We start from the raw sequence: 26,787 nt of genomic DNA, 5'->3' as shown, positions 1-26,787 counted from the left end.
TATTAGTTTTGTTAAAACCACTCAGCTAACAAGGCACAGGTCGACTCTGTGCTGTGGCCTTCTCACACCAATCTAAGTATTAAGTATTTTTAAAAGCCCCGCTTCTTTCTTATCAGAAATTAAAATTCTAATATTTTCTTCCCTCCCCCAGGTAACTGTTTAGCACGGGGGTGGGGGGGGGGCGGAGCGCCCTTGCCTTGCAGGCCATTGACTGCGGGCCCTGGCTAGAAGAGTCCTACACAGAGGTGATAATCTATAGTCCAAGTCTGGCCAGCTCTGCCCCTTTGTTCCCTGGGCGCACCTGGCATGTTGCTCAAGCTCTCCACTCACCACCTCTCGGCAATGGGATGCAGTGCGAGGATGGGGCTAAAGGGACAAAGGGTCGCGCCCCCTCCCCCAGGTCCAGTATTCTACGATTCTCCACTTCTAGGCAGCGCGGTCCACCTTTTCAGGGCTCGACTGGGGGCCTGCGCTTTGGGGACGGCCCAATTGCTCCGGCCACTTCGCTCAGCCCAAACCCTGTTTCAGCTGCGTCCTCTCCTGCACCCCCTGCAGGGCGGCGCCAGCTCCAGGTCTCCAGCCCTGGGAAGAGCAAACCCCTGAGCACATCTGTCACAGCCGACAGAGGTTTACTCCTCCCCAGACCCTCCTCCTTTAGCCCCCTGCCTAGCCGGTGAGGACCTGAGACGTGGACCCTCGGCTTCCCCCGCCGAGGCCTGCCCTCGCTGCAGGACCAGACCGGCGCCCGTCCCCAAGGCGACCGCCACAGTCCTCAGGGTCCACACTGCCTCCTGCATCCAGCTCGGATGTGTGGGGCTCTCCGCGGGGAAACCGAGGCCCCTTCCCTGAGCCTCTGCATCCCTGTAGGATGCCGCACCCGAGCTTCCCCTCCGACGCCGCAGTTCTCGGCTTACGGGTCTTAGCCTTGGGGCTCCCAGCACGCGCTTGGCGCTCCCGGGAAGATGAATGAAAGGGCGGGGCGGGGCGCCGCCGAGGGCGCGGGGCGGGGCCGCGCAGGGCAGTTCCGCCGCTCGCCCGCGCCCCGCCCCGCCCCCGTGCCGCAGCTCCAGGCCCCGCCCCGGCCCGCCCCTCCGCTCCCTCCCCAGGCCGCCGCGGAGCGGAGCCGGTGCCGGAGCCGGTGTCCGAGAGGCGGCGGCGGCGCCCCGAGCCCCGAGCCCACTCCGGCCCGGCCCGCGCTCTCCGCCTCCGCCTCCCGGGCCGGCGGCGGCGGCGGCGGCGGCTGCGGGCGAGCTCGCGGGGCCCGGGCCGCCCCCAGCCCCAGCCCGCCGGGCCCCGCCCCCCGCCGAGTGCATGAGGTTGACGCTACTTTGTTGCACCTGGAGGGAAGAACGTATGGGAGAGGAAGGTGCGCGGGGTGCGGGCCGGGCCGGGCGCCCGCCGGGGGCCGGGCGGGCGGGGGCGCCGCGTCGGGGCGGCCGGGCGAGCGGGGGCACGGGAGGGGGCCGGGCCGGGTGGCCGCGGAGGCCGGGTCTGCTGCGAGGCCGCGCCCCTGCCTCCTCGGGGATGAGCTCGCCCTTCCCGAGCCCGCAGGCCCCTCCCTGACACGCTCCCACCCTGTTTCCCCCTCCTCGGCCCGGCGGGGTGGGCCCCTCCTCCCTTTCATCCCCGCCTGCCCCATCCCCCGACCGAAGACCACCCCGGAGGAGTCCCAGGCGCTGCCCGCCCGGCCCCGGCCTCCATCCGCGTGCCTTGCCCACCCGGGGCTCGCACTGGGGCCACCCCTTATCCTGTCTCTAAGCCGGCCGGGAAGAAAGAGGTGCTGGGGAAGCCGTAGCCCTGGGTCCGAGTTGCCCGCCCCGCTCCGTGACCTTGAGCCAGGCGCTACGTGTCAGGCCTCAGTTTCCCCGTCTTGACAACTGGGGGCTGAGTAATTGGCCCCCAGTACTGGTGGTTGTGGGCCCGGATGGGCAGAGCAGAAATATACCTCCTCCAAGGAACCGTCGACAGTATCCTGGGGGCCCCCACCTCCTCTCTCTGCACCAAACTCAATGCCTGCATCAGTCTTGACTGGGAGGATGACTTTCATCCTAGCCTCCTTTTCAGTCCCTTCCCCCTTACCAGGAGGCCCAAGGATTGGGTTGCAGGACAGTTAGGGTATAAAGACCCCCGAGACTCCCTCCCTGGGGTCCCCTTCCCGGGGTTCCCCCAACAGCCATCACACAGGTTCACCTGGTCCAATGCAGATCTGTTTATGCCAACCCGCTCCAGCCCTGCCCCAGGCCCTTGAAGGCCTACTTGGGGCAAGGGCCCACCTCACTGTCACCCCTGTCTTAGGTTCCTGTGTCCTCATGGAAGGACAGGCTGTGGCCTGGGAGCCTAACTGTATGTCCAGGCAAGCCTTACCCTCTCCAGGACTCAGTCTCCCCATCTGTACAATGGGGAGGGGCAGGTTTGGGGGATTCGCCAGGGCCCACCCAGCTCCAAGGATGCCAGGCCCCTAGGATGACTAAGCATGCCTGGTGGCCGGCTTAAAGAGGTGCCAGTCGTCCTCAGAGCAGGTGTCGGGGAGTGCCCAGCTCTGCAACCCCAGCAGCCCCTCATAAGCCCAGGCATCGCCAAGGCTCAGACGAAGCATGAAGCACCTCTGGGCTTCCTTGCCTTTCTCCTTCTGTAGGGGCTTCAGCCCCAGATGCACCAGCCCAGTCCTTACTCTTTGAAGGTTCCTCTTCCTGGGCAGGCAGGGGAGAAGAGGGGCTGTGACAAGAGAGTTACCTGCTGCCTTATCCCTAAATCCTGCTGCTTTCTTTCTCCCTGTCGACCTTGCCAGACAGTAGCTGAAGTTGAAGAATGCTGTTGCTGGAGGGTGGACATCTGATTCCCCTCTTGAGTTTACAGATAGGGAAACCGAGGCCCAGAGAGGCCTAGCAACTTAGCCAAAGTCTCGGCAAGACTCTCAGACCTGCATCCTTTATCCTTCTGCTCGGCACAGTGCCTGGGCGCTGCCTGTGTGTGCACAGGGATGGGCAAGTCCACGTGGGATGGGCAGGGCAGGCTGGGCCTCCGAAGAATGGTTCCTGACTCCCTGTCCACTTTGCAGGAAGTGAGTTGCCCGTGTGTGCGAGCTGCGGCCAGAGGATCTATGATGGCCAGTACCTCCAGGCCCTGAATGCTGACTGGCACGCAGACTGCTTCAGGTAGGGGGGGAGGGGGCCCTAAGCAAGGCCTGCCAGAGACGAGAGGCTGGGTCAGCAATCTGGGAAACCTGGCTCTTCCTTCTGGTGCTGTCTCTGGTTGTGACCACCTGCTGAAGGGGTTTCTTTTAGGCAGTGGAAACCTCTGACAAGGTTTGTGTTATTTTTCTTTAAGAACAGCACCCAACGTTTTCTCTAATTTAGTAAGGGCCAGGCACCCTCCTAAGGACTTTGTCTAGTTAACCTATTGTGTTGTCTCCATTAATGGGGACACGGAGGTTAATTCTCTTGGCCAGAGTCACACACAGCCAGTGAGTGAAAGGGACACACAGCGTCCACCCTGGCTAGTGAGGCCAGAAGAGAGGCAGGCGCCAGACCCAGGGTCGGGGGGGCCCAGTCAGGAGTCCACTACGAGGCCTTCAGGGAAGGTGGCCATCAGCATGGAGACAGACACAGACAGGAACAGTAGCTCATTTGGTTGGAAAAGAGCAGGGGGAGGAGGCCAGGTTGGGATCAATTTGCGAAAGGGCCCTAAGGCCAAGATAAGGACCTTCCAAGGGCAAGAGGGAGCCAGCAGACAGGGTTTGCAGAAAGCAGGGGAGGGACGTGGGCGGAAGTGCCATCCCAGTGGGCAGATGGCGGTGACTTGGCAGAGAAGGGACTGTCACAGTAGTTCAGGGATCCGAGCTCATAAGGGCTGACCTAGGACGGGGACTACAAACGGAGAGAATTTCAGCTGTAGAAGGAACAGTATTGGCAAGTGGCTGTCCCAGCAGCCAGCATTTATTGGGCATTCTTAACATTACACTGACTCTGAACAACACGGGTTTGAACTGCGCGGGGTCCACTTAATAGGCAGATTTTGCATGGTGCCGTACTGTAAATGTATCTTCTCCTCTTAATGATTTTCTTCACCACCGTTTCTCTAGCTTGCTTTTCTGTAAGACCACGGTAGGTAGTACACATAAATACGAAACCTGTGTTAATTGTACCGCTTATATTACGGGTAAGGCTTCCAGTCAACAGAAGGCTATGTGTACTTAAGATCGGAGTTGAAAGTCTGGGCTTTTGCCCCGGGTGCTGGGGAGGACGGTGGGCCCTTGGCTCTCGTGAAGCTGGGGCCCGGTGGGTGATGAGCCGTGCCCAGCCGTGTTGATTTGAAACGCAGCAGACCATCCAGGGTGGCAGTGCCCTGCCTGGCGCTGGGGAGGTGGTCTGAGACCACTCGGTCACGGGTGGGATTCAGGATGGGGCTGAGAGAAATCAGGAAGAACTTTGGGGCCCCCTGTGCTGGGGGTGGGGAGGGAGGTGGGATTTGGGGAGTCATGCCGGAGGGCCGGGAATGCGGCCTCGGAAGCCACAGCAGGGAAGGAGGGGGGCAGGATGTATCAACCTAGCTTTGGACGGGTTCCTGCCCTTCATCACCAAGAGAGGGGTAAGGCCCCAGGTCAGGGCCCTAGGGAAAAGGCATGTGCCGCTGAGCCGGCTGTGATGGGGGCACAGAGAAGGCTCCCGCAGTGAGAGAGGGTCCGCAGGTAGTAAGAGCCACAGTGTCCACACGCTGGCTTCCACAAGTGCTCCTGGCCCAGCGGTGTGTGCTCCGCCCAGCCCCCCCGCCCCCAAATCTGAGCAAGGCCAGCAGCGTCCTTACCCCCGTGACAGTGAGGAATCACTCAGGACACGCTGCTTGCCCGAGCCCCACGGCTACCCAGCAGCCGGCTTCTGGTCTCTACTTGCCTTGTCCCCAGGAGCCTCTCAGTCCATGTCGTGCACCGGCAGCAGTCGCTGGCTCCCCAGGCCTTGTGGTGAGAGGGTTGTGAGTGCATACGGCATGCCTCTGGCATCAGCGCTGGGGTCCCTGTCACCACACGACCTGCTCCTTCCTCAGCTCTAGCTCTCCCACGTCCCGGAGGGTTATGGCCGGGCTGAGCCGTCCAAGCTCTGCTTTGGTCCAGCTGCTGCCTTGGTGAGGTCCCTTCCCAGAAGCCCGCGGCACTCGAGCCCCGGGGGCCACCGTAGCTCTGGAGACATCTCCCTGGAGGCCTGGGGCAGGGGGGGTGGGGAGGGCTGCCCTGGGCGAACAGGGGTGAGCCCACAGCTGGCACAGGGCTCAGAGCCCAGGCCAGGAGGCAGTCTCCCCCGCTTCGGGGGACCTTTCAGGCAAGGGGAACAGACTGTCTGTGGAAGTCAACCTCCGTTCCCTTGGGAGCAGCACCGGCAGGAGCAGCTGCCTTTGAGCTTGTCCCTGTCCCCAGAGAGTCCCAAGCCTCCGGGACCTCTGTCCAAGCAGAGGCCGAGGGGCACGGAGGGTGCTTCCTAAGGTGTGCAGGGCTGAGGGCCACCCGAGCCGCCAGCGGAGCCCAGGCAGAAGGCCCCTCAGCTGCTTCCTGTTGTGGGCCCAGACCAAGTCCTGCTCACCAGTGTTGCTGCATCGTCCCCGCTGCTGTGTGGCCGAGCTAGCCCCACCCTCTGCAGCCTCCAATCCTGAGGGCCTGGGGTAGGATGGGGAAGCAGCTGGCTGGGCCCACCCCACCGCAGCGCAGCCCGCTGCCCCCTGCTGCAAAGGATGCTGGCCCTGAGAAGAAGCCGCTTCCTCAAAGGAGCCAAGTGAGTGCAGAGCCCCTCTCCACCCGTCCCAAACCTTAGGCAGGGCCCCCCACCCCCCTGCCGCCCCGGGGCCTGGAGGCCACAGTGGGGCAGACCTACCTGGGACCCGGCTGTGGGGCAGGAGAACCGAGAACCGAAACCTCTAGGTCACTGTCTGGCCGCCTGCTGGGGGAAGCAGGCCGCTGCTGAGACTTCTGGTCCTTTGATCCAGTCTCCCCGCGAAGCTGGTCCTCCAGCCGCTCTTTCTGCGGGATGTGGCCCTGGGTCGAGAGTGTCCCTGGGAGGGCTGGACCTGTCGCTGCAGACCTTGCCTCCCAGCGCAGCTCTCCGTGTCCTCCCCAGGGTCCTCCTCCCCACCCGAGCCTGGCTGTGTAGGTGCCTGCTCTCAGGGAAGTGTGCCCTGGACTGGGGCAAAGACCATCTTGCAGGAGCTCCTCTCTCTGGCCCTTCGGCCATCTCTGCACATCCTCAGTACTGGTACTCCTCTCTTGACATCCTTGCTGGGGGCAGCAGCACGTGCGGGGCACCCCTAAGAGCCAGGCCTGCGCACCCCACGTTCCTCCTCTGGCTTGTGGCCCAGACAGAGGCCTGAGGGGTGAAGGGATGGACAGGGGCCAGGGGTTCCTACGTGCCTTCCTCGTGCAAAGGTACGCCGAGGCCCTGAGTGCCAGTACCAAGCTGCTGGGTGAGTCTGGGCTAGATCCCCTCTCTGAGATGGAGACCCCGCCCGGGTGCCCTCGAGCAGTTCTGAGGGTGCTGGCGGATGAGACCTGCTCCAGGTGGAGCGTTCAGCAGGAACCGCTCACCTTCTCTCTGGGGTCCAGCATTTGTGGATGCCTGACATGGGACCTCAGAGAGCCCTCAGGTTGATGGCAGAGACTGGTAGGGCCAGCGGAGGCTGGCGATGCAGACAGGCCTGGTGGAGGTGCAGACTGCTTGGAGGCACCCCCTCCAGGTGACTGAGCAGACTTCAAGGAAGTGGTGGCCAGGGAGCCGACTGCACCCACCCAGCCCTGAGTCAGCGCCACCCGGGTCTTCCAGGCCTGCTACGGTGATGAATGTGCAGGAGTGAAGGGGTAGGAGTTTGCAGGCTGGAGAAGAGCATTCTCTCCCCCATAGGAAGACAGCTGCTCCCGAGCCCCCACCAGCCCACCCACCCACCCACCCACCCAGAGGCAGGCGAGGCCCTGCTTCCTGCAGGCTGGCAGCCAGGAGTGAGGGGGAGACTTCTATGGTGACACTGCTGTGACGCGAGGACGGTCTGGTCGGTCTGGTCGATGGAAGGGCAAAGTGAATCACTCACTGATTGCCCCAGGACGCGTGGGAGGTGGGGGAGCCTCCCCAAGGTCACGGTGCTTGCACACCAGGCAGCCTCTCTGCAGAGCCCGCTCCTCTGTGCCCTCCCGCTAGGTTGCAGCCCCCTGGGGGCGTGCACCAGGGATCCCCTCAGCCTGGGCTGCCGCACTCCGGGCCCAGTGCCTTACTTGCCCCTTCGCCCACCTTGCCCACCTCGCAGTGAGATGCGTGCCCTAAGGACGCCTGGGGCTGGGGGCCTGGGAGTGCTGGGCAGGAAGGGCTGACGTCATGGCTCCGGGCCAGCATTGCTTCCGCTGCCTGGTCTCACATCCCAGAGCAGTCTCTGGAGGCCCTCCCTCCCCCACACCCTCCTCTTGTAGGGGGAGCTCATCGAACTCCCCCGTCTTCCTGGATGCACCCCCACCCCTGTGCTTCTGAACCTGGGCCGTGCCTCCTCCCCAACCCTCAGCCACTGGCTGTGGTCCCCCGCCCCTCCCCTCAGGCTCCCAGACAATGGGGAACTGTCTGGATCCTCTTAAAGGGACAGTGTCCCACCAGCACCCTTGCCTGCGGGCCTCTCCCTCCTCTTCATTCCCAGTTCCCTAAAGAGCATCCGTGTGCCCTCAGTGAGATCTCCCGCATGCCTGCTGCAGAGGCTGAGGGTTCCCTGGCTGTCTGGGGGACTGGGCAGTCTCACTCAGGCCCCAGTCTTTCCTCTGCTCTCCTGGATTGTTTCCCTGCTGGGCGTGAGCTCAGAGTCTCCTCCCCTGTCCCTGCATGACCTTGGCACATGACCCAGGGTGCTCAAACAGCAGCAGAGCCGGGCAGATTCTCTGCTCCTTGTGTATGCTGGCCTGGGCGTACCTGTGCACCCAGGACCCTGAGTCAGGCTCTTCAGAACGAGGTGTGGCTCTTGCCCCCGCTGGCTCACCAGGCACCCTGCGCTTCCTCATCCTGCCGGCCTGGCCTCTGTTCCCCCTCCAGCTCACTCCTGGGTGGAGGGCAGCCAGGCATGTAGGTATAGCTCCTGGCCTGTGGGATCACACATAGAAGCCGGTGCATCATTTCTCTCCATCTACCCCAACCAGGCCTCCCCTATGGCCCCTCCCAACGCTGCAGGGGTATCCTGACCTTGAGGACTGCACATCTGGGCGGTGTCTGCAACAGTGCCATGGCCCTTGTGAGGGAAGGTGTGGGCACTGGGGCTCTGGTTGGGCCCCCCCTTCTTGTGACTACAGCATCTGATAGCTAGGAAACAGGGAGACCCTCTGTCTGTCTTCACTGATCCTGGCTGGTTCTGCTGAGCTAAACGTCTGCCTCATATGGTCGTGAAACGGAGTAGCTCTGCAGGGTCTGTGGCACCCATCATGTGGCCCAGGGCAGTTTAGAGCCTCCAGAACTAACCTTTCTCATGGTGGCCTGTGTGGATTGAGTACATTTCGCCAAGACGGTGGGAAGGTGCCAGCATCTGGTAGGTCTGCACAGCTCCAGCAGGTCACTGCCATTTGCATCGGCTGGCACTCGTCCAGCCACCCCACCCCCACCCCGCCGAGGCCTGGGCTCCCGGGTTCCATTCCCCTCTCCGCTGGACTGGTGACCAAGAGCAAGTCATTTGCCTTCTCTGGGCCATCTTCCTTGTGTGACAAGGGACAGGGGCTCAAATGTGAGGAGCATCTGTCACCCTGGGGCTAGCAGCCCGGCCAGATGCTCTGGGTGCAGAAGTACATGGGTGGTTGTGCAGGCTATGCACTGCACAGAGGCTTCCAGCTGAGGGACCAGGGGCAGCTGAAGCCATCCCTGGCTCCACCTGCTAAGCCCTCTGCCCCAGCGCAGGCTTTTTCTGCCCAAGGAGGGTGAGGGGCGGGGGCACACCCTTTTCTGATTCTTACAGAGGCAACTTATAGACTATGGCAAGGCCCAGCTGTGCAGTGGGCCAGACTGAGTCCCTGTGCCCGCCCCCCCTCCCCAGGTGTTGTGAGTGCAGTGCCTCTCTCTCGCACCAGTACTACGAGAAGGATGGGCAGCTCTTCTGCAAGAGGGACTATTGGGCCCGCTATGGAGAGTCCTGCCATGGGTGCTCGGAGCACATCACCAAGGGGCTGGTCATGGTAAGCACCCGCCCCTACTCATCGCCCCTGGTGCCTGTGTGTGCGCGTGTCCTCACGGGTTTCCCTACCCCAGCCTCCCTCTCGTTCTTTTCGCCTGTTTTGACCTCCCCACCCCGCCTTCTGAGCCCATCGATCGGTCTGTGTGCCCGTCTGCGGAACCAGAATTCTGCAGCTGGCCAACCGGGCCCCCGAAGTTTGTCTGGGGGCTGTTCTGAGAGGAGGCCGGTGGGGGGGAAGGGGCAGCTGACCTGGGCCGTCCCCGCCACTCCCCCTGCCAGGTGGCCGGGGAGCTGAAATACCACCCCGAGTGTTTCATCTGCCTCACGTGCGGGACCTTCATCGGTGACGGGGACACCTACACGCTGGTGGAGCACTCCAAGCTGTACTGGTGAGCGCCCTGGTCCCCTCCGAGCCCAGCCCGGGGTAACCCTCATCGCCCCCCACAGGTCTTCCACATCCCATGCGGGATGGTGGGTCCTTAATAGGAGCCATGGGGTAGGAGTGCCTGGGAAACAACCCAGGAGTTCACTGAGAACACGGCAGACATCGCTCTTGCTGATGTGTCACTGAGGTGCAGTTCTGGCACTGACCCTGACCCTGACCCTGCAAGGTCAGGCCCGTCCCCCAACGAGACTGCCCTTGCTTCAGACACCAGCTCCAAGTTCAGAGGTTCCCACAACCCCTGAGGTTTCATGATTCTCTACACAACTCCAAGAACTCAGGAAAGCCCTGTACTTAGGATTCCAGGGCATTTTATAAAGGGCACAAATCCCTCTATGTAAGGACCAGCCAGCTAGAGGATGGAAAGAGCAAGGTCTGGAGGGCCCCAAATACAGAGCTTCTGTGCACTACTCCGCATGGAATCAGGACGTGTGACACCCCCAACCTGTCCTGGCCTCACCAGAGTTTTTATCGGGGCGTCATTGTGTGGGCACTATTGATTGAATCATTGGGCACATGATTGAACTGATTCTCCAGACACACACACACACACCCCCTCCCCCCCGCCTCCTTCAAGGTCAGGCTGGGTCACAGGTCCACCCTCTGATCACAGGTCTGGTCTTTCTGGTGACTAGCCCCCATCCTGAGTCACCTGTTAACAAAAGCTCAGGTATGGTCGCAGGGACACTCGTATTCCAAGGGTTTAGAGCCAGGACAAAGACCAGACAAATTCTGTATCATCCAGTGCTGATAAAGCTGGATTCCCAGGCAGCATGGCTTAATCCCAGATGGACTTTTAATGACTTCCTCCTGAACCGGATGTATCTACAGGCCTTTTCCTGGCCAGCTGACAGCATGTCAGGAGCAGACAAGCCCAGAATGATTGAGCCCGGTTCCTGCCCCAGTCCTATCAGGCAGCGACGACCCCTCTTGCCATGGGGAGCCATAAAGGGAGGCGGGGAGGAGAGAAGGTGCTGGGGACTGTCCTAACAGTCTTTTCTTCCCCCTCTTTGGGTCCCTACCACCTGCGGCCCTTGCAGCGGCCACTGCTACTACCAGACTGTGGTGACCCCCGTCATCGAGCAGATCCTGCCCGACTCCCCCGGCTCCCGCCTGCCCCACACAGTCACCCTAGTATCCATCCCAGCCTCGGCTCATGGCAAACGGGGCCTCTCGGTCTCCATCGACCCCCCGCACGGCCCGCCGGGCTGCAGCACAGAGCACTCCCACACCGTCCGCGTCCAGGGGTGAGTGGCTGGCCGAGGCCACGGCCGGTCTGGCTGTGGCCATGGGTGCTCTTGGTGGGCGGCTGGAGTCTAGGGCACCCTGAGAGCGGGTGAGCATTTGGGCACAGACAGAACCCAGCTCTGACAATCTGCTGTACCTCGTGCCTGGCCCGGTCCTTCCTTTAAAAACCACGACAGACGCTAGATGAAAAATATTGAAAACTTCTTCTTGAGTCCATGTATAACCCAACAAGAAAGAGGGGAGTAAGCAGCTCGGGGCCAAGTAGGGAGCCCAGGAATGTCAGCAGAACCACTGAAGACAGCCTTGCCTTAAGGCCAAATGGAAATTGAGCGAACTTAAGCTTCTGTCTTTAAGTCCTTTTGTGGCTGGGCCTCTCAAAGCCCTGACCTGTAGAGGAAGCCAGCGGAACTAGAGAACTCCTGTTCCATTAGACTGGGGTCCCAAAGGGCTCTCTGGATGAGGATGAATGAGAAACAGTCCACACCTTCCATCAGCCTCTCACTCCCGGAACTGTAAGATAAACTGATTTGAGCCTGAATGGAAGGGGAGGGGGAATCTCCCCTGAGAATTTATAAACAGGTTTGCAAAGCAAATTCCTATGCCGGGGTGGCTCAAAAAAAAAAAAAAGAAAACGAAGTCACAGCTGTAAGTTTAAAGTACTTCCCAACTGGCAGTGTTCCTTGGTAGAATCAGACGCAGCTCTTTTCGTTGGGTGGACTGAGCTAAGTGTCCCAAGGAAGCGATTCAGTCAAAACTCAGCGAGTGTGTAAGGAAGCAAGGCACTGTGAGACCCAGCAGACACAACAGGAAATAGAACCAGGCCCACAAGACCTCCAGATACTGGAATGATCAGAAACCATGTAAAATAATTTTATTCAATATGTTTTAATCAGAAGAGAGGTTTAGAAAAAAATGAGGAAAGAGCAGAGAAATTTGGGGGCGCCCAGATGGTTCAGTCGGTTAAGTGTCCGACTTCGGCTCAGGTTATGATCTCGTGGTTTATGAGTTCGAGCCCCATGTCGGGCTCTGTGCTGACAGCTCAGAGCCCGGAGCCTGCTTCAGATTCTATGTCTCCCTCTCTCTCTCTCAAAAATAAATAAACATTAAAAAAAATAAGGAGCAGATAAATTTGGAAAAGAACCAAATGGAACTCCTAGAAATGAAATAAAAGGATGAAAGCTGTGACAGAGGGGTTAGGACACATGGAGGACAGAGTGAGGATCTCAACATCCATTGGGCATCCCAGGAGAAGCACAAGATGGCAGGAGGGAGGCAGCATTTGAAGGTCTGATGTCTGAGAACATTCCAGAACTGACAGACACCAAATCACAGACTTCAGCCCAGTAGATCCCAAACAACAAAATAAAATATCCACCCTTGGGTCACCCACCCCGCATAGTGAAACTGCTACACCCAAGGCAAAAGAAAAGTCCTTAAAAGCAGCCACAGGAAATAGATTACCTTCAAAAAAGGGCAGCTGATTTCTCAACAGAAACGACAGAAGCTAACAATCAGCAAAATGATATATGTATTCAATGCACTGAGCAAAAAATAACCATCAACCTAGGATGCTATCCTTGAGGAAAATACCCTTCAAGCAAAAGGGAAAAATAAAAACGCGTTAAGGCGTGGGGCGCCTGGATGACTCAGCCGGTTGAGCGTCCGACTCATGATTTTGGCTCGGGTCATGATCTCACGGTTCGTGGGTTCAAGCCCCACGTCAGGCTCTGTGCCAACAAGGCTGCTTAGAATTCTCTCTCTCTGCCCCTTCCCCACTCACATGCACGCGCTCTCTCTCTCAAATAAATAAATAAATAAATAAATAATTATAAACTTAACAAACCACGGTAAGGTGGACAAAACCAAGACTTGGATAGGTCATCCATAAAGAAACTTCTAAAGGATGTAGAAAGAGTCTGAAATGCAGGAAGGAATGCAGATTGAAGAGCCCACACAGTATGCTGCTCTCCTCTCTGGGCTTTGGGGTTCTTTGAACAGTGAGGAAGTTGGACACCTTGGAGCCTTCTAAGGTCTCTTCTGGGCTTTGATGGACTCCTTGAGGAAGTAGTTTTATAATTTTTTTTAAGTTTATTTATTTTGAGAGAGACTGAGAGAGTGAGTGGGGGAGGGCAGAGAGGGCAGGGGACAGAGGGGCTGAAGGGGGCTGCATGCTGACTGCAGAGAGCCCGATGGAGGGCTCGAACTCCTGAACCGTCAGATCGTGCCCTGAGCCGACGTCGGATGCTCCACCGACTGAGCCACCCAGGCTCCTGAGAAGTAACGTCCGCCTGTGTGGGCGTGGGAGCCAAGTGCCAGCTTCCATTGGATCCGGCGAACACTTCTCACCAGCTGTCAGGTCCCAGCACCAGGGCTGGGCACTGGCCAGAAGGGAAGGTGGTACTGGGCTTGTTCTGCTGCCCCACCCTGCACGCCAGCCAGGCTGGCAGCTGCCTCGTATACACAAGCGGGCAGACAGACCGGGCAGAGGTGGGGACCTCCCAGACCAGCTGGGCCCTCAAAACCAGACGGGATGTTAGAAACGGGAGCCGCAGCCCCTCCTCCCGGCATCCCTTGCTGGATGAGCATTCTTGCCCGCCAGCAGCCGCTTTCCCAACGGCGTCGGCAGGGACCGTGCCCCTCTGAGAAGCCGCCCAGCCTCACCGAAGTCTGCTCACCGGATTTACTTGTTTGTTCTAAACGAATCAGTGGACTGCTTTTCTTTTTGTTTTTTTCTAAGCATTTTAAGGAAAGCTTAATTCATCCGTGCCCCGGCCCCCCACCGCCCTCGCAGGAGACTGAGGGATGACAAGAGGCTAAGGAATATACCCTTTTTTTTTTTTTTTTAATGTTCACTTATTTTTAAGAGAGACAGAGAGACAGAGCCTGAGTGGGGGGAGGGCAGAGAGAGAGAGACACGCACAGAATCCGAAGCAGGCTCCAGGCTCCGAGCTGTCAGCACAGAGCCCGATGCGGGGCTCGAACTCACAAACTGCAAGATCACAACCTGAGCTGAAGTCGGACACTTAACCGACTGAGCCACTCAGGCACCCCAAGGAATATGCTTCTAAGAGCCACAAGAAGCCTGTTTCAATGAAATATATTCACTATTTTTCAACTTTTTGTCATGAAATTTTCAAATGTACAGCAAATTTAACAGATAAGTACATTGAATACCTTCACCTCCTTCTGTGTTCACCAATTTTAACGGGTTTTTTTGCCACATTTAGGTTATGTGTGTCTCCTACCTATATGTGTGTGTTTATGTGTATGTTTGTATGACTTATTTATATTTATATATACACATAGGTACATATTGCTGTTATTTACTAAATCACTTAAAGGTAGATAGTAGGCGTTAGTGACCCTTCCTTCCCACCTAATACTTTATACCTTCTCCTAAAAACAAGATCATTCTCTTCCATAATTATCAATTGTGTCTTATGGTGTAATTACGAGGTTTAGGAAATTGAACACTGACATGACACTCTCACCCAATCTTAAGTCCACGTTCAAATTCTGCCAATTTTCTCAACGCCATCCGTTATAGCAATTTCCCTAGACCCAGGATCCAACCCATGACCATACAGTGCATTGAACCCTCACGTCCCTTCAGTCTCTTTGACTCTGTGACAGTTCCTCGCTTTTTCTTGTCCTCATGACCTTGACATTTATGAAGAATCGCAGCTGATTGTCAAGTCGAATACCCCTCCATTCAATTTGGGCTGCTGTGTCCCCTTTGTTCGATTTAGGTTATGCATTTTGACCTGGTAACTGCATTAGTGACTCTGTGTCCTTCTTGGATCTTCCCGCCAGACCCACATTGCCAATAAAGCATGCCCTTTACTGGGAGATGTCACCTTTGATTACTTCGTTAAAATACAGTCTGCTGTCTACTGTCCAGGATTTTTTGTCCCTTTGTAACACAATCAGTAAGTCATTTGTGAGATTTGGTTCTGTAAATATCCTGTCCCCACCAGCCTTTCCCCGAATGGTTTTAGCATCCACAGAGGATTCTTATCTGTATTACTGTGACAACTACCCCATGGCGATATTCTAACTCCGTTCTTCCTTTTGCATTTATTACCTTTTTCCTTTTTTTTTTTTTTTAATGTTTATTTATTTTTGAGAGTGACAGAGCTTGAGCGGGGAGGGGCAGAGAGAGAGGGAGACACAGAATCTGAAGCAGGCTCCAGGCTCTGAGCTGTCAGCACAGAGCCCCCACGCGGAGCTCAAACTCATGAGCCGTGAGATCACGACCTGAGCCGAACTCGGACGCCCAACCGACTGAGCCACCCAGGCACCCCATATGAACCTTTTTCTTAAAGTTCCCAGTCTCCATTCTGCCCCCTACCCCTTCCCTATCTCAGGACAGAGACAAAGTAAACATTCCTTTAAAAAGCCTTCATGAAGACAAAATGAAAATACGGTGACCAAGGAGTTAAAAAAAGCAAGTATAGGGGTACCTTGGTGGTTCAGTCTATTAAGCGTCCAACTTTGGCTCAGGTCATGATCTCATGGTTTGTGGGTTCGAGCCCCGCATCTGGCTCTGTGCTCACAGCTTGGAGCCTGCTTTGGATTCTGTGTCTCCCTCTCTCTCTGTCCCTCCCCAGCTCACGCTCTCTCTGTCAAAAATAAATAAACATTAAAAAAAAAGCAGCAGCAAAATATATTTGGCAAAACTAGCCAAAATCTGTGAGCTAGATTTTGGGTGTCATCCTATCTCCACCCAGCTGCTGATTCTGGAGAAGTGGAAGCCTTCACCTCATCTTGCATGGCAAGTTTGGGAATCGGGAATCCAGGGGATCCAGACTCTCTTCGGACTCCTCTCATGAGATGATGCGTATCTGCCTGAAGCATACCAGGCAGCTGGAAGTATCTGTCTGTCCTCCATGGCAGAGACAGCACCCTGTTGAATGGGAGCCTCTGTGCATCCAGTATAGATGCGCTTTTCTCCAATTTCCCACCCACAGCAGACATTAGTAATCGATTATAGAATTCTTCCCCATCAAACCAGAACTCCACATTCTAGGCAGTTGCCATCTATCAATCACGCAAAATAGAATTAATTTGCCTCCTCACCCCAATCTGATCCCCTTGGGCTTGGTTTCCCATCCAGGCTCCAGGGGACAGGCAGGCAGGGGTCTGGCTGACCACTACTCTATGCCCACAGAGTGGACCCAGGCTGCATGAGCCCAGATGTGAAGAATTCCATCCACGTCGGAGACCGGATCCTGGAAATCAATGGCACGCCCATCCGCAACGTGCCCCTGGATGAGGTATGGGCCCTGAGTCTGGTGAGCAGAATTGGAGGTGGTGCATTCATGCCTGACTCCTCCCCCAGCTCCACCTGCACCACCTCCGACCCACCTGTCCGCACACCTGCTCTCCCCAGATTGATCTTCTGATCCAGGAAACCAGCCGCCTGCTCCAGCTAACTCTTGAGCACGACCCACACGACACACTGGGCCATGGGCCAGGGCCGGAGCCCAGCCCCCTGGGCTCTCCAATCCACACTCCCAGCGGGGAGGTGGGCAGCTCTTCCCGGCAGAAGCCTGTCCTGTAAGTCAGTCCCGTGCCTTGTCACATCTAGGTACTTTCACAGACGCTGGGCCTCGGGGATGAGACCTGGTTCCTGCCCTCTGGGAGCTCCCAGTCTGATGGGGGAGGCAGGCGCGCAAAAAAAGCAGGCCAGCAAGGGGTGCGGAGGGATGAGAAAGAAAGGTTTGTGAGAGGTAGGGAAGCAGGGGTACAGCTCCCCCAGCCGGGGGGGTCCCACAGCACTTCCAGGATGGAACAGCAGGCAGGTAGCTCAGGATGACGGGAGCATCGAGTGTGGTCGGGGAGGCACGGGCCCCTGTGCACAAGGGTGCCCAAGGTCAGAGGTGGCTTGTGGGCCATTGCGGGGGCCCAGGCGGGAGGTGCCAAGGGCCCCATACCCTCTTGAAGGGAGGGGAGACACAAGGAAGAAACCCAGAGGCAGCCTGGTCCTCACTCCACTTACCTTGGGGGTCTGCTCAGGACTCCTGGCAAAGGTTTTGGGGGGGGGCATATCTTCTGGGGTGACAATGTTTAAGGGCTAGTGGTGTCGAAGGCACGTATTTCCTCCTTGCGTGCATGTGTCTAGAGCTCACGTTACCCTGTGGAGCCACCCACATGGCAGGGTTAAGGGCATCCTGGATAGGTTGTCTGCCTCTGCACCCCAAGGCCCGGCACTCAGATGCTGGGAGACAAGCATCTGCCCCAGGGCCACCAGCCAGAGTAGGCCAAGGACAAATGGTCCCACCAAGGGCACCTGCAGGACAGCAGGCCCAGGACAGAGGTCTAGTCTAGTCTGGGTGCTGGATGGGGCATGAGCCTTCTGACCGCCCAGGAGAGCGGCCCTGTGCCACCTTCTCCCGGACTGGGGTGGGGGTGCTGATGGTACATGGACCGGCATGGATGGGAGCGTGGCAGGCAGGAGGAAGGGGGCAGGACCGAGGCCCAGTGCCCACCGGCCCCGGTGACACCGAGCCCCGTGTGTGCCTCCCCAGGAGGAGCTACAGCATCGACAGGTCCCCAGGTGCTGGCTCCCTGGGCTCCCCGGCCTCCCAGCGCAAGGACCTGGGTCGCTCTGAATCCCTCCGTGTGGTCTGCCGGCCGCACCGAATCTTCCGGCCGTCGGACCTCATCCACGGGGAGGTGTTGGGCAAAGGCTGCTTCGGCCAGGCCATCAAGGTACAGGGGGGGCCTGGGCAGGGGCGGGGCCAGAGGTGGGAATGGGGGACAGGCCAGGTGAGACCCATCAGTCCCGCCTGCAGGAATCCACAGTGGAAGGGGTACCGGGCTTCCAGACTTCCTGGCCAGTACTTTCCTCCACCTGGGCCTCCCTGAGTCAGTTAGGGGAGGGGACCCACTACAGAGAGACCCAGAACGTTACGTGGAGGATGTGGTAGGGGGTGGGAGGGCAACGCGGGCTGACCCAGAAAGCTCCCCGCCCCCCCCCGCCCGGGGCCCTGTACTGAGCCTGAGGCCAACCCCTCGCGGCCTCTATGCTGCCCACCCCTTCACATGCTCCCCCAGTAGAGACACAAGCCCCTCCTTGGCTCTGAGTTCACCTGGCTATCACCAGGCTGGAAGGTTCAGGATTATACAGAAGGTGCCGGCGAGACCCTGTCCCTGGTCCCCTTCCCAGGGGAGAAGTCCCATCTGACCTCCAGGAAGCAGCCCAGCAGAGCAGAGGAAAGAGCTAGCCTCTGAGTCAGGCGGTCCTGGCCCCCAAGACCCAGCCACCCACTCCGTCCTGCTGGGTGCCCTTGGCCACTGTCAGGATACCTCCGGAGCGTCTGTGTCCTCGTCTGTAAGGGAATTGATGAGGCACCACACGAAATGTCTGTGAAGAGTTTGAAGCCATCTGCCCGTCCCCCTTGCAGTTCTGGGGGTGGAGCTGGGGCCTCCGTCGGTACCCAGGCTCCGTGCCTCTGTGTCCCCACGCAGGTGACGCACAGGGAGACGGGTGAGGTGATGGTGATGAAGGAGCTGATCCGGTTTGACGAAGAGACACAGAGGACATTCCTCAAGGAGGTCAGTGAGCAGAACTGCACCCTCCCCTTCACCAGACTCCTGGGACATCCCATGGCCCCCGCCCCTTCTCCACTGACAGGGGTGGCCCAGGGTTCCGGGAGGATGTGACGCTCCACCCACACACCGAAAGAAGAGAAAGTATCCCGGCAGGAGGGGGAGAGGGGCCCGGGCATCCTGGAGGGTGGCAGGGGCCACACGGGCACCTTGGGGAACCGGCTGCGATCTCTGGCGGGGCAGCAGGGGAAGAGAGAGACTTGGGCAGAGCCCCAGGCTCAGCCTGCCTTCACCCCGCCAGGTGAAGGTCATGCGATGCCTGGAGCACCCCAATGTGCTCAAGTTCATCGGCGTGCTCTATAAGGACAAGAGACTCAACTTCATCACTGAGTACATCAAGGGGGGCACCCTCCGTGGCATCATCAAGAGCATGGTGAGTGCGTGGGCAGGGCCCACACCTGCCGCCCCGGCCCCACAGCCAGCGCCACAGGCCCTGGGGGGGGCAGCTGCCCTCTGGGCCTCCTCAGCTCTCCAGTGGGGTTGGCCTCTGGTCTCCAAGGCCCTCCAGACCCTGAATCCGAATCAGACGGGGAGCAAGGTGCAGAGAGGGTGGCAGCTTGGCTGAGGGGACACACAGGCTATTTCGGGGCAGCCGCCCTGCCCCGCCCCAGAGCAGCCAGACCCAGCCTTGCCTGCCCCAGGGCTGAACACCTCAGGAGGGGCACCTTGTTACCTCTCTGCTGTGGGCCTTTGTTTTGCTTGTAGAGAAACCAAATCATATTTACTGTTTACTATGTTCTGTAAAATTCAGAACTTACTTTTTTTTTTTTAATTTTTTAATTCAAGAGGCAGAGCACAAGCAGAGGAGGGGGAGACACAGAATCCGAGGCAGGCTCCAGGCTCTGAGCTGTCAGCACAGAGCTCGATGCGGGGCTCGAACTCACGAGGTGTGAGATCATGACCTGAGCTGAAGTTGGGTGCTTAACCAACTGAGCCACCCAGGCACCCGAAAATTCAGAACTTTCTTTAAGGGCTTGGATGAAATTGCAAATCCCAACCGGGAAAGTATTTGGAGAGAAGTTTCTAACGCTCTGGTGCTCTCGCACAGTGCCCTGGGGGTCCCCACCTGGGCATCACCCGGACACCAAGAGGTCCTGACCCCCTCCTGCACCTGCAGACTCCTCATTGCCCCAGGCTGTGGTCCCTGCAGGCCTGTAACAGGTGTGAGTTCTCAGAAAGGATTCTGTGGTCAAGTACAACCTGGAATCGCAGCCTCCACCCACTTGGGCTTCCTTGCTGCACTCTGGGTCTTGATTATGCTCTCATGTCCTTACCTCCCCCTAACTTGAGCTCTGTAGGGGGCTGGGGTGTGAGAACCAGGCGTTTCCCAGATGATTTGAGCCCAAAGCCTTACTTGCTGGCACTCTGCAGGCGATCTCGCGGGGCCCATCCCTCTCTGCCTGCACGGGAAAGTAGGTTCAGATTTCCTAAAAACCCGAAGGCATGGGATTGTGTCAAACATAGAGTTTTTTTTCCCTGCAAAGAGCTGGCTCAGAAGTTACAGAGGAGTGTCCCCCACTTTGCGTTTGAAAACACATACTGGAAAGTGGTGTTTTTGAGTTATTCCCCCACACCCCTTAGAAGCAGACAAAGGTGGGTGCAAAAGAAAGTGGGGGGGTCATTGGACTCTCCGAGACACTTGCTGCCTTGGCTTCCCTCTCACCCAACTGTCCTGCCACTGTGGCCCCGTTGGTCCACGCTGGCCCTTCTCTCCCCACGCCCCCCGCAGGACAGCCAGTACCCGTGGAGTCAGAGAGTGAGCTTTGCCAAGGATATCGCTTCAGGGATGGTGAGTAGGCTCCGGGGGCGTGGCTGGGTGATCTGACCCCACCGATAAAAGGATTCTGTCCTGCTGACCTTAAACCTTAGAAGGCACTGAGAGACAGAAGCCATCAGGAAGTGCCAAGAAAGAGCAGGGGGATCGGCTGAGGGTGGGAAGTGTCCCTGAGGCAGGAGGGGAGGTAGAAGCCGCTGGGGGGCCAGGGGTGGGCTGGGGTCCCTCAGCGCAGCTGCCTCCTGACCTCTGTGCCCCCTACCCCCAGGCCTACCTCCACTCCATGAACATCATCCACCGGGACCTCAACTCCCACAACTGCCTCGTCCGAGAGGTGAGCAGCCCGGGCCGGGGAGGGAGGGAGACTGCAGGAGCCCCGTCCGCCCACTCCTGGCCTCGTGGCCTGCCCCGGACGGGGCTCCTAGGTTGCCCGGGCCCACGCCTCCTTCGGCCCAGGCAGAAACAGCGCCAGGCCAGGAGGCAGACAGAGCCGGCTGCGCCATTCACATGGATGGTGGCTCCAGCGCTCTGAGCCATCAACAGGTCCCAGGTGGTTAGGAGGCTCGGAGAAATCGATAAAGGAGAGAGTGGTGTGTAAACTGTAACGGGCCGTGAGTGAGGTGGCATTCACAGGACAGCCCACGGCAGAGTGGCCAGGCCCACGCCAACAGCTGCAGGTCTGGAGGAGGGCCTGGGCGCGTGGGCTGGGGAGGTCAAGGCAGGCTTCGGAAAGAGGCTCTGGGGGACACACTTAAGTATGGGAGTGGGGGGGGGGGGCGCCTGGGTGGCTCAGTCGGTTGAGAGTCCAACTCTTGGTTTCGGCTCAGGTCATGATCTCACGGTTCATGAGTTCGAGCCCCTTGTTGGGCTCTGAGCTGACAGTACAGAGCCTGCTGGGGATTCTCTCTCTCTCCCTCTCTCTGCCCCTCGTTGGCTCATGTGCTCTGTGTCTCTCTCTCAAAATAAATCAATACATAAACCTAAAAAAAAAAAAGGTGGGGGTAGCCTGAGGTGGGGGATGGAGGGGGACCGTGGGCTGTCCACAGGAGGCAGAGGAGGGGGCGGCTGACCGTGCCCCACCGGAGAGGCAATGCCCTGGTTTCCCGCGGCTGCCGTAACAGAACCACAGGCCGGATGGCCTGGAACAACGGAAATGTATTCGCAGGGGGCAGGAAGCAAAGCACACAGTCCAAAATCAAGGTGTTGAGAAGCCTGGCTCCCCCTAGAGGCTGTGAGGGGGAGCCTGTCCTGCGCTCTCCCCCAGCCTCTGGAGGCGGCCGGCGCTCCCTGGCGCTCCTTGGCCTGTAGCCACATCACTGCGGTCTCTGCCTGAGTCTTCACACAGCTTTCTCCCCTCTGTGTGTCTGTGTGTCCTCTTCTTTTTTTTTTTATGTTTATTTTTGAGAGCGAGACAGAGACCGAGCCCGAGTGGGGGAGGGGCAGAGAGCGAGGGAGAGACAGGAACCAAAGCGGGCTCCAGGCCCCGAGCTGTCAGCACAGGGCCCGACGCGGGACTCAGACTCATGAACCGCGAGATCGTGACCCGAGCCGAAGTCGGACGCCCGACCGACTGAGCCACCCAGGTGCCCTGTCCCCATCTTATAAAGGCACCAGACACTGGATTTCGGACTCACCCTAATCTAGTAGAACCTCATCTTAACTGGTAGCATCTGCAAAAGTCCTCCAGGCAGACGTTTGCCAAGTGAATTCAGTACGAGAAGTGTCCCGGGTGGTGGGAAAAGCACACGCAAAGGGCTGGTGATACGACATTTAGGAAGCAATGAGTTGGTCACTATAGAGTTGGGGGAGGTGGTGGTCTGAGCCCTCTGGGGATTTCCGGGAGGCTCTGGGGGACTCTGGGCCTCCGAAAGCTGTGGGCAGTGGACACACGAGACAGGTGGGCAAGGCGGGCTCCGTCGGCCTCCCAGGGAGCCTGCTCGGGCCGCCCCTGCTGGTGATGGGTGTTACCGCAGGGCTGAGCCAGGCCGGTGTGCAGGGCGAGGAGGGGCGGCCTGTCCCAGCTTGGACCCCACAACGGGAGCCATCCCCTGAGAATCTGATGAGCGCTGTGAGCTCCCCATCCCCAGAATCCATGTGTACACAAACCAGAACTTTCACCTATCGCTTGGGGCCTCTAAGAATCCAGTGGTCACCCTTGCTGGTTTCCCTGGAGCTGTTTCCCACAGCAGGGTCTGGGGGCTGTGTACCATCGGACCCCGGGGGAGTCTTCAGAAGCGCGGGTCCTGAGAGGGACCAGCACTTGAACGATCCTGGTGGACACTGTGCGAGCTCGGCCCCTCCCCTGTCTGCCGTCTCTGCAGAGTCTTCTGTAGGCAACCGTCCACGTTGGTGTTGCAGAGACAGCACAGAGTCCTTCCCTGTAGACTGAGCCTGGTCCTAACCCCCCCCCCCTGGCTGGGCCCCTGCCCCCTTGGCCTGTCACGCACGGCCTCTGTGTCCGTGCCCAGTGGTCCATCCTGGGGCTGGCACACACAGTCTGGACTTCCAGGACCCTGGACGCCACGCCTAAGAGACCTGGCTGCCGGACCTATAGAGACCTCTCCAGGCCCCTGGCTTGGCACCGGTGACCCAGGGCAGCCTGTCTGTCCCTTGCTGGGTGGACACAGGGGTCGACATCTGTACTCCTACAAACCTAAAACAGTAAAGCCGACCGACTGGATGGCCTCGGGCAACTGTCTTAACCTCTCTGGGCCTGAGTAACCTCGTGTGTAAAGTGGGGATAAAAATAACCCCCCCCCCCGCCCCCAGACTGTTGGAGGAGGAAGAGACACAGCTGTCACGTGCCAAGCACAGGACCCGGGTCTTGAATTAGAATTACTCCCTCCCTGGCACAGCAAGGCAGCCCTGGTGCCCTGATGGGGCACACAGAGCACTACTCACGGGCCCCCCAGGTGTCAGGGGCGTGTCCTCCGGGCTGTCTGTGGAACTGTCCGGACTAGGAGTGGGGCAGGCATGTGCTGCCAGGAGCCCCTCTCAGTGCGGCCCTGCTTTGTGGTCACCCCAGAACAAGAACGTGGTGGTGGCCGACTTTGGGCTGGCACGGCTCATGGTGGAAGAGAAGACACAGCCCGAAGACCTGCGAAGCCTCAAGAAGCCAGACCGCAAAAAGCGCTACACGGTGGTGGGCAACCCGTACTGGATGGCACCTGAGATGATCAACGGTGAGTGGGCCCCCCCCCCCCCGTCCCGTCCCCCCAGGCCGGGGGTCCCAGGCAGGGCTGCAGCCCCCGCTGCCCAGCCCCCCCTCCCCCCCAGCTCCCTCCCTGGGTCCCGCAACTCGTTTCCCGTGCCACTGTCCCGCACGCCACCCGCTTATCACAGAGTCCTGGAGGTGGCAAGTCCAGTGTCCACGTCACTGGCCTGAAGTCAGGGGTCAATCGGGCTGGGGGAGGTCCCGCTTTCTCTCCAGCTTCCAAAAGCTGCCTGGCTCCATCAGAGGCCCTTCCTCCATCAGAGGCCGTGACCCTGACACCTTGTCGGACGTCTGTGTCCGTTGTCCAGTCTCCTTCCGTGCCTGCCTCCCTCCTGAGGACCTTTTGCGGTTGTATCGCAGGTCCTCTCCCCATCTTCAGATCCTTAACTCAGTAACGCCAGCAAGTCCCCTGCAAGGTGACATCTTCTCAGGACCCAGGGATCAGGTGGCGGACAGCCTGGCCCACCAGGGGCCTCTCTCCCACTCGGTTTCTTTTTTATCGGGCCTGTCACATGATGACTACATACGACACCCCAGGTGACACCCAACACAGGCAGGTGACATTCAGACAGAGGGCAGGCAGAGCCAGGGGCAGCTCGGTGCCAGCACTGACCAGAGTTAACATAGCCCTCCATATCCCCGCCGCCCCCCCCCCCCCCCCCAGCAAGTTAACCTGCAGAAGGGGGCTAAATCCCTACCTTTAAGGGTTTACTGTGAGGGCCTGCCGCATCTGACACATGAGGACTGTACTGGCTGTTTTTAACATCACGAGGTTAGATGTATCACCCCCCCCCCCCCCCGCCACAGCTGAGGAAACTGAGGCCCAGAGAGTCTGTATCAGCTCCTGGGAGTGCTGTTAACAAATTACCACAAACCGGGTGGTTTAAAACAACAGACATTTATTCCCTTGTAGTTCTGGAAGCCAGAAGTCTGCAATCCAGGAGAGCCCTGCTCCCTCCAGGGATTTCTGGGGAGCACCCACTCCTTGCGGCTTCTGGCTTCTGGTGGCTGCCCTGGCATTCCCGGGCTCGTGGCCACGGCCGCCTCTCCCTGTGTGTCGTCCTCCTCAGTCTCTCTTAGGATGTTTGCAACGGTACCTAGAGGCCGCCCCCAGATGATCCAGGATTATCTCATCTCAAGATCCTTTTAATGACCGTATTTGCAAAGACCTTTTTTCCAGCGAAGTAATGGTCACAGGTTCCAGGGGTTTGACATGGGTAGTTTTGGGGGTCACCGTGTGGTCCATGACTTGTCCAGAGTCACACAGCTGGTGGGTGGCTGAGCTGGGCCTGGAACCACCCCCAGGCAGGGCTCTCATCCTCACCTCGCAGAGGTCTGCTCAGACCTGGCGGGGGCGGGAACACAGGGACTTAAGCCCTGGTTCCACGGCAGTCCAGTTGCTCGCTACTTTCTCCTGGTCCCACCCTGCTGGCCCCCAACCCAGCCTCACCTGCTGACAGCCGATCTCTCTGTCCAGGCCGCAGCTACGATGAGAAGGTGGATGTGTTTTCCTTTGGAATCGTCCTGTGCGAGGTAGGTGGGGGTGGTTGGCGGTTGGCCTCGGGCTTGGGGCTCCTGGGAACCTGCAAGCTTGGGGCGGGGGCGGGGGGGGGTGCGGTGCAGTGGTCAGGCTGGCCCCAGACCAAGTGTGACCTGCCCTCAAACCCACCTGGTTGGCGTCAGTCCCAGCGGCCCCCCACCCCCACCGCGGGTAACCGCTGGGTCTTGTGCTGGACAGATCATTGGGCGGGTGAACGCTGACCCTGACTACCTACCCCGCACCATGGACTTTGGCCTCAACGTGCGAGGCTTCCTGGACCGCTATTGCCCCCCAAACTGCCCGCCGAGCTTCTTCCCCATTACCGTGCGCTGCTGTGATCTGGACCCTGAGAAGAGGTAAGTGGGGCCGGGGGCTCAGCCCGGAGCAATCCTTAGGGGTGGGGCCGCCCCCCCTGCCACCCGGCAGCACAGAACCCACTATCCCGCCCACCTGTCACCCCAGACCCTCCTTCGTGAAGCTGGAACAATGGCTGGAGACCCTCCGCATGCACTTGGCCGGCCACCTGCCACTGGGCCCGCAGCTGGAGCAGCTGGACCGGGGCTTCTGGGAGACCTACCGGCGTGGCGAGAGTGGACTGCCTGCCCACCCCGAGGTCCCCGACTGACCCCGGCCCACCCAGCTGCCCCCGTCCCCACCTGCAGAGAATCCACCCAGCACCAGACTCCTCTGCGGGCGGCAGCCGGCTGTGGAGCCCTCAGCTGGGCAGCAGGCAGGCAGGCTCCTCCCCGGCGCCGGGCCCTGACTTGCCTTCTCCTACCCTGCGGGCCGTGGCCCCTTTGCCCCGTCTCTGCCCCCGGCCCCGGCGCTGGCCTGGCTGCACACACACCGTCACCTCACCCTGCCTTACCTCTGTGTTGGTGGGGCCGCCCCCTCTCGCTTCTCTTTGCATGAGCCGGAGGACCCATCCCGCACCCCATCGCCCCCGGCCGCTCTGTGCACACCCCACCTGTCCGCAGCTACTCCGAGGCTGGGCTGGCAGACGGCCTCAGACCGGGCCCGGTAACGGCTGGGGACGTGGGAGGGCGCGGAACGAGGGAGAGGCCAAGCTCCTGGGGTCCTTCACCTCCCGGGGGGTGGGGTGTCTCGGTAGCAGCAGGTATCGATAATTGCCCGAAACCCCAAAACAGGGAGAGGTCAGCTCCTGCAGGGTGGAATTCCCCGGGGGCTAAGCAGCAGGCCTCTCTTGCTCTGGATCTTTTCATTTCTTTATCGAAGCCACTTTAGTGAGAAGCAGGTACCAGGCCTCAGGGTGAAGGGCGGGCCCACGGAGGGAGAAGGGGAGTAGTTGGGTCCCTGGGTCAGAGCTGCTGGGAGGAGCCACAGAGGGACGCTGGGCAGAGCGGACGAGGCAGGCGTCCACCAGCAGCCCGACCCCTGCAGTTCATCTCCGTGCCCCTCCGGACTTCTCCCCAGGCTCCCTGCCCTCCCCACGGCCCGCAGTCCTCTGGGTTCTTCCTGTGTAATCTATTTTTTAAGAAGAGTTTGTATTATTTTTCATACGGCTGCAGCAGCTGCTGCCGGGGGGCTTGGGGTTTTATTTTTCTGGCGGGCGGGGGTGGGGGGGCCATTTTGTCACTTTGCCTCAGTTGAGCATCTAGGAAGTATTAAAACTGTGAAGCCTTCTCAGTGCACTTTGAAACTGGAAAACAATCCGAAAAGGCCCATGGGACCGCGAGTCCAGGGGGTGGGACACGTCCCCGCCGTCCAGGAATCGTGATGTCTAAGGAACAAAACCCAGACCCAGAACAATAAAATAAATTCCATACTCCCCA

General features: G+C 59.1%; 2 protein-coding genes and 1 long non-coding RNA gene across 9 annotated transcripts; 1 reads left to right on the top strand and 2 right to left on the bottom strand.

Annotated features, from left to right (window-relative positions):
* Positions 1–1,128: 1,128 nt before the first annotated feature.
* Positions 1,129–26,787, top strand: LIMK1 (LIM domain kinase 1). Of its 2 annotated transcripts, XM_053213087.1 has the most exons (16): positions 1,129–1,366; positions 3,059–3,155; positions 9,025–9,163; positions 9,442–9,551; positions 10,645–10,851; positions 16,023–16,128; positions 16,245–16,411; positions 17,383–17,566; positions 18,326–18,412; positions 18,708–18,839; positions 20,196–20,255; positions 20,509–20,574; positions 23,266–23,422; positions 24,932–24,987; positions 25,193–25,350; positions 25,457–26,787. In XM_053213087.1, exons 1-16 carry the CDS (start codon positions 1,312–1,314, stop codon positions 25,617–25,619), a joined length of 1,944 nt encoding a protein of 647 aa, XP_053069062.1. In that variant the 5' UTR covers positions 1,129–1,311; the 3' UTR covers positions 25,620–26,787. The 2 variants fall into 2 exon arrangements, with proteins under 2 accessions (XP_053069062.1, XP_053069063.1); XM_053213088.1 differs by lacking the exons at positions 1,129–1,366; positions 3,059–3,155 and adding an exon at positions 5,606–5,759.
* Positions 3,904–8,116, bottom strand: LOC128313596 (translation initiation factor IF-2-like). Of its 6 annotated transcripts, none has more exons than XM_053213090.1 (4): positions 7,269–8,103; positions 6,566–6,805; positions 5,859–6,019; positions 3,904–5,195 (listed from the first exon to the last, which is right to left on the bottom strand). In XM_053213090.1, the coding sequence occupies exons 1-4, from the start codon at positions 7,359–7,361 to the stop codon at positions 4,826–4,828; spliced, it is 864 nt and encodes a 287-aa protein (XP_053069065.1). In that variant the 5' UTR covers positions 7,362–8,103; the 3' UTR covers positions 3,904–4,825. The 6 variants fall into 6 exon arrangements, 5 of the variants coding, with proteins under 5 accessions (XP_053069065.1, XP_053069066.1, XP_053069067.1 ...); XM_053213091.1 differs by having other exon boundaries at positions 5,859–6,004; positions 7,269–8,091; XM_053213092.1 differs by having other exon boundaries at positions 6,566–6,675; positions 7,269–8,087.
* On the bottom strand, positions 24,334–25,197 carry LOC128313597 (uncharacterized). The gene is made up of 2 exons (XR_008294519.1): positions 24,905–25,197; positions 24,334–24,551 (listed from the first exon to the last, which is right to left on the bottom strand). It is a non-coding gene; the product is annotated as an uncharacterized LOC128313597 (long non-coding RNA).

Source organism: Acinonyx jubatus, chromosome E3 (assembly GCF_027475565.1).
Source record: "Acinonyx jubatus isolate Ajub_Pintada_27869175 chromosome E3, VMU_Ajub_asm_v1.0, whole genome shotgun sequence".
Lineage (NCBI taxonomy): Eukaryota > Metazoa > Chordata > Mammalia > Carnivora > Felidae > Acinonyx > Acinonyx jubatus.
Note: the sequence above shows the minus strand (reverse complement) of the source record. Positions and strands in the feature narration are given on the sequence as shown.

What these genes read in the sequence shown, in the direction of transcription:
- LIMK1 (XM_053213087.1), top strand. Translation starts at nt 1,312, where the DNA reads ATGAGGTTGACGCTACTTTGTTGCACCTGGAGGGAAGAACGTATGGGA. An exon ending in TGGCACGCAGACTGCTTCAG is followed by an intron (nt 3,156 to 9,024) that starts GTAGGGGGGGAG and finishes CCCCCTCCCCAG; the next exon opens with GTGTTGTGAGTGCAGTGCCT. An exon ending in GATCTGGACCCTGAGAAGAG is followed by an intron (nt 25,351 to 25,456) that starts GTAAGTGGGGCC and finishes CTGTCACCCCAG; the next exon opens with ACCCTCCTTCGTGAAGCTGG.
- LOC128313596 (XM_053213090.1), bottom strand. Translation starts at nt 7,361, where the DNA reads ATGCTGGCCCGGAGCCATGACGTCAGCCCTTCCTGCCCAGCACTCCCA. An exon ending in GGCACGCATCTCACTGCGAG is followed by an intron (nt 6,806 to 7,268) that starts GTGGGCAAGGTG and finishes TCATCACCGTAG; the next exon opens with CAGGCCTGGAAGACCCGGGT. An exon ending in GCCCCACAGCCGGGTCCCAG is followed by an intron (nt 5,196 to 5,858) that starts GTAGGTCTGCCC and finishes CCCCTGCCCCAG; the next exon opens with GCCTCCAGGGAGATGTCTCC.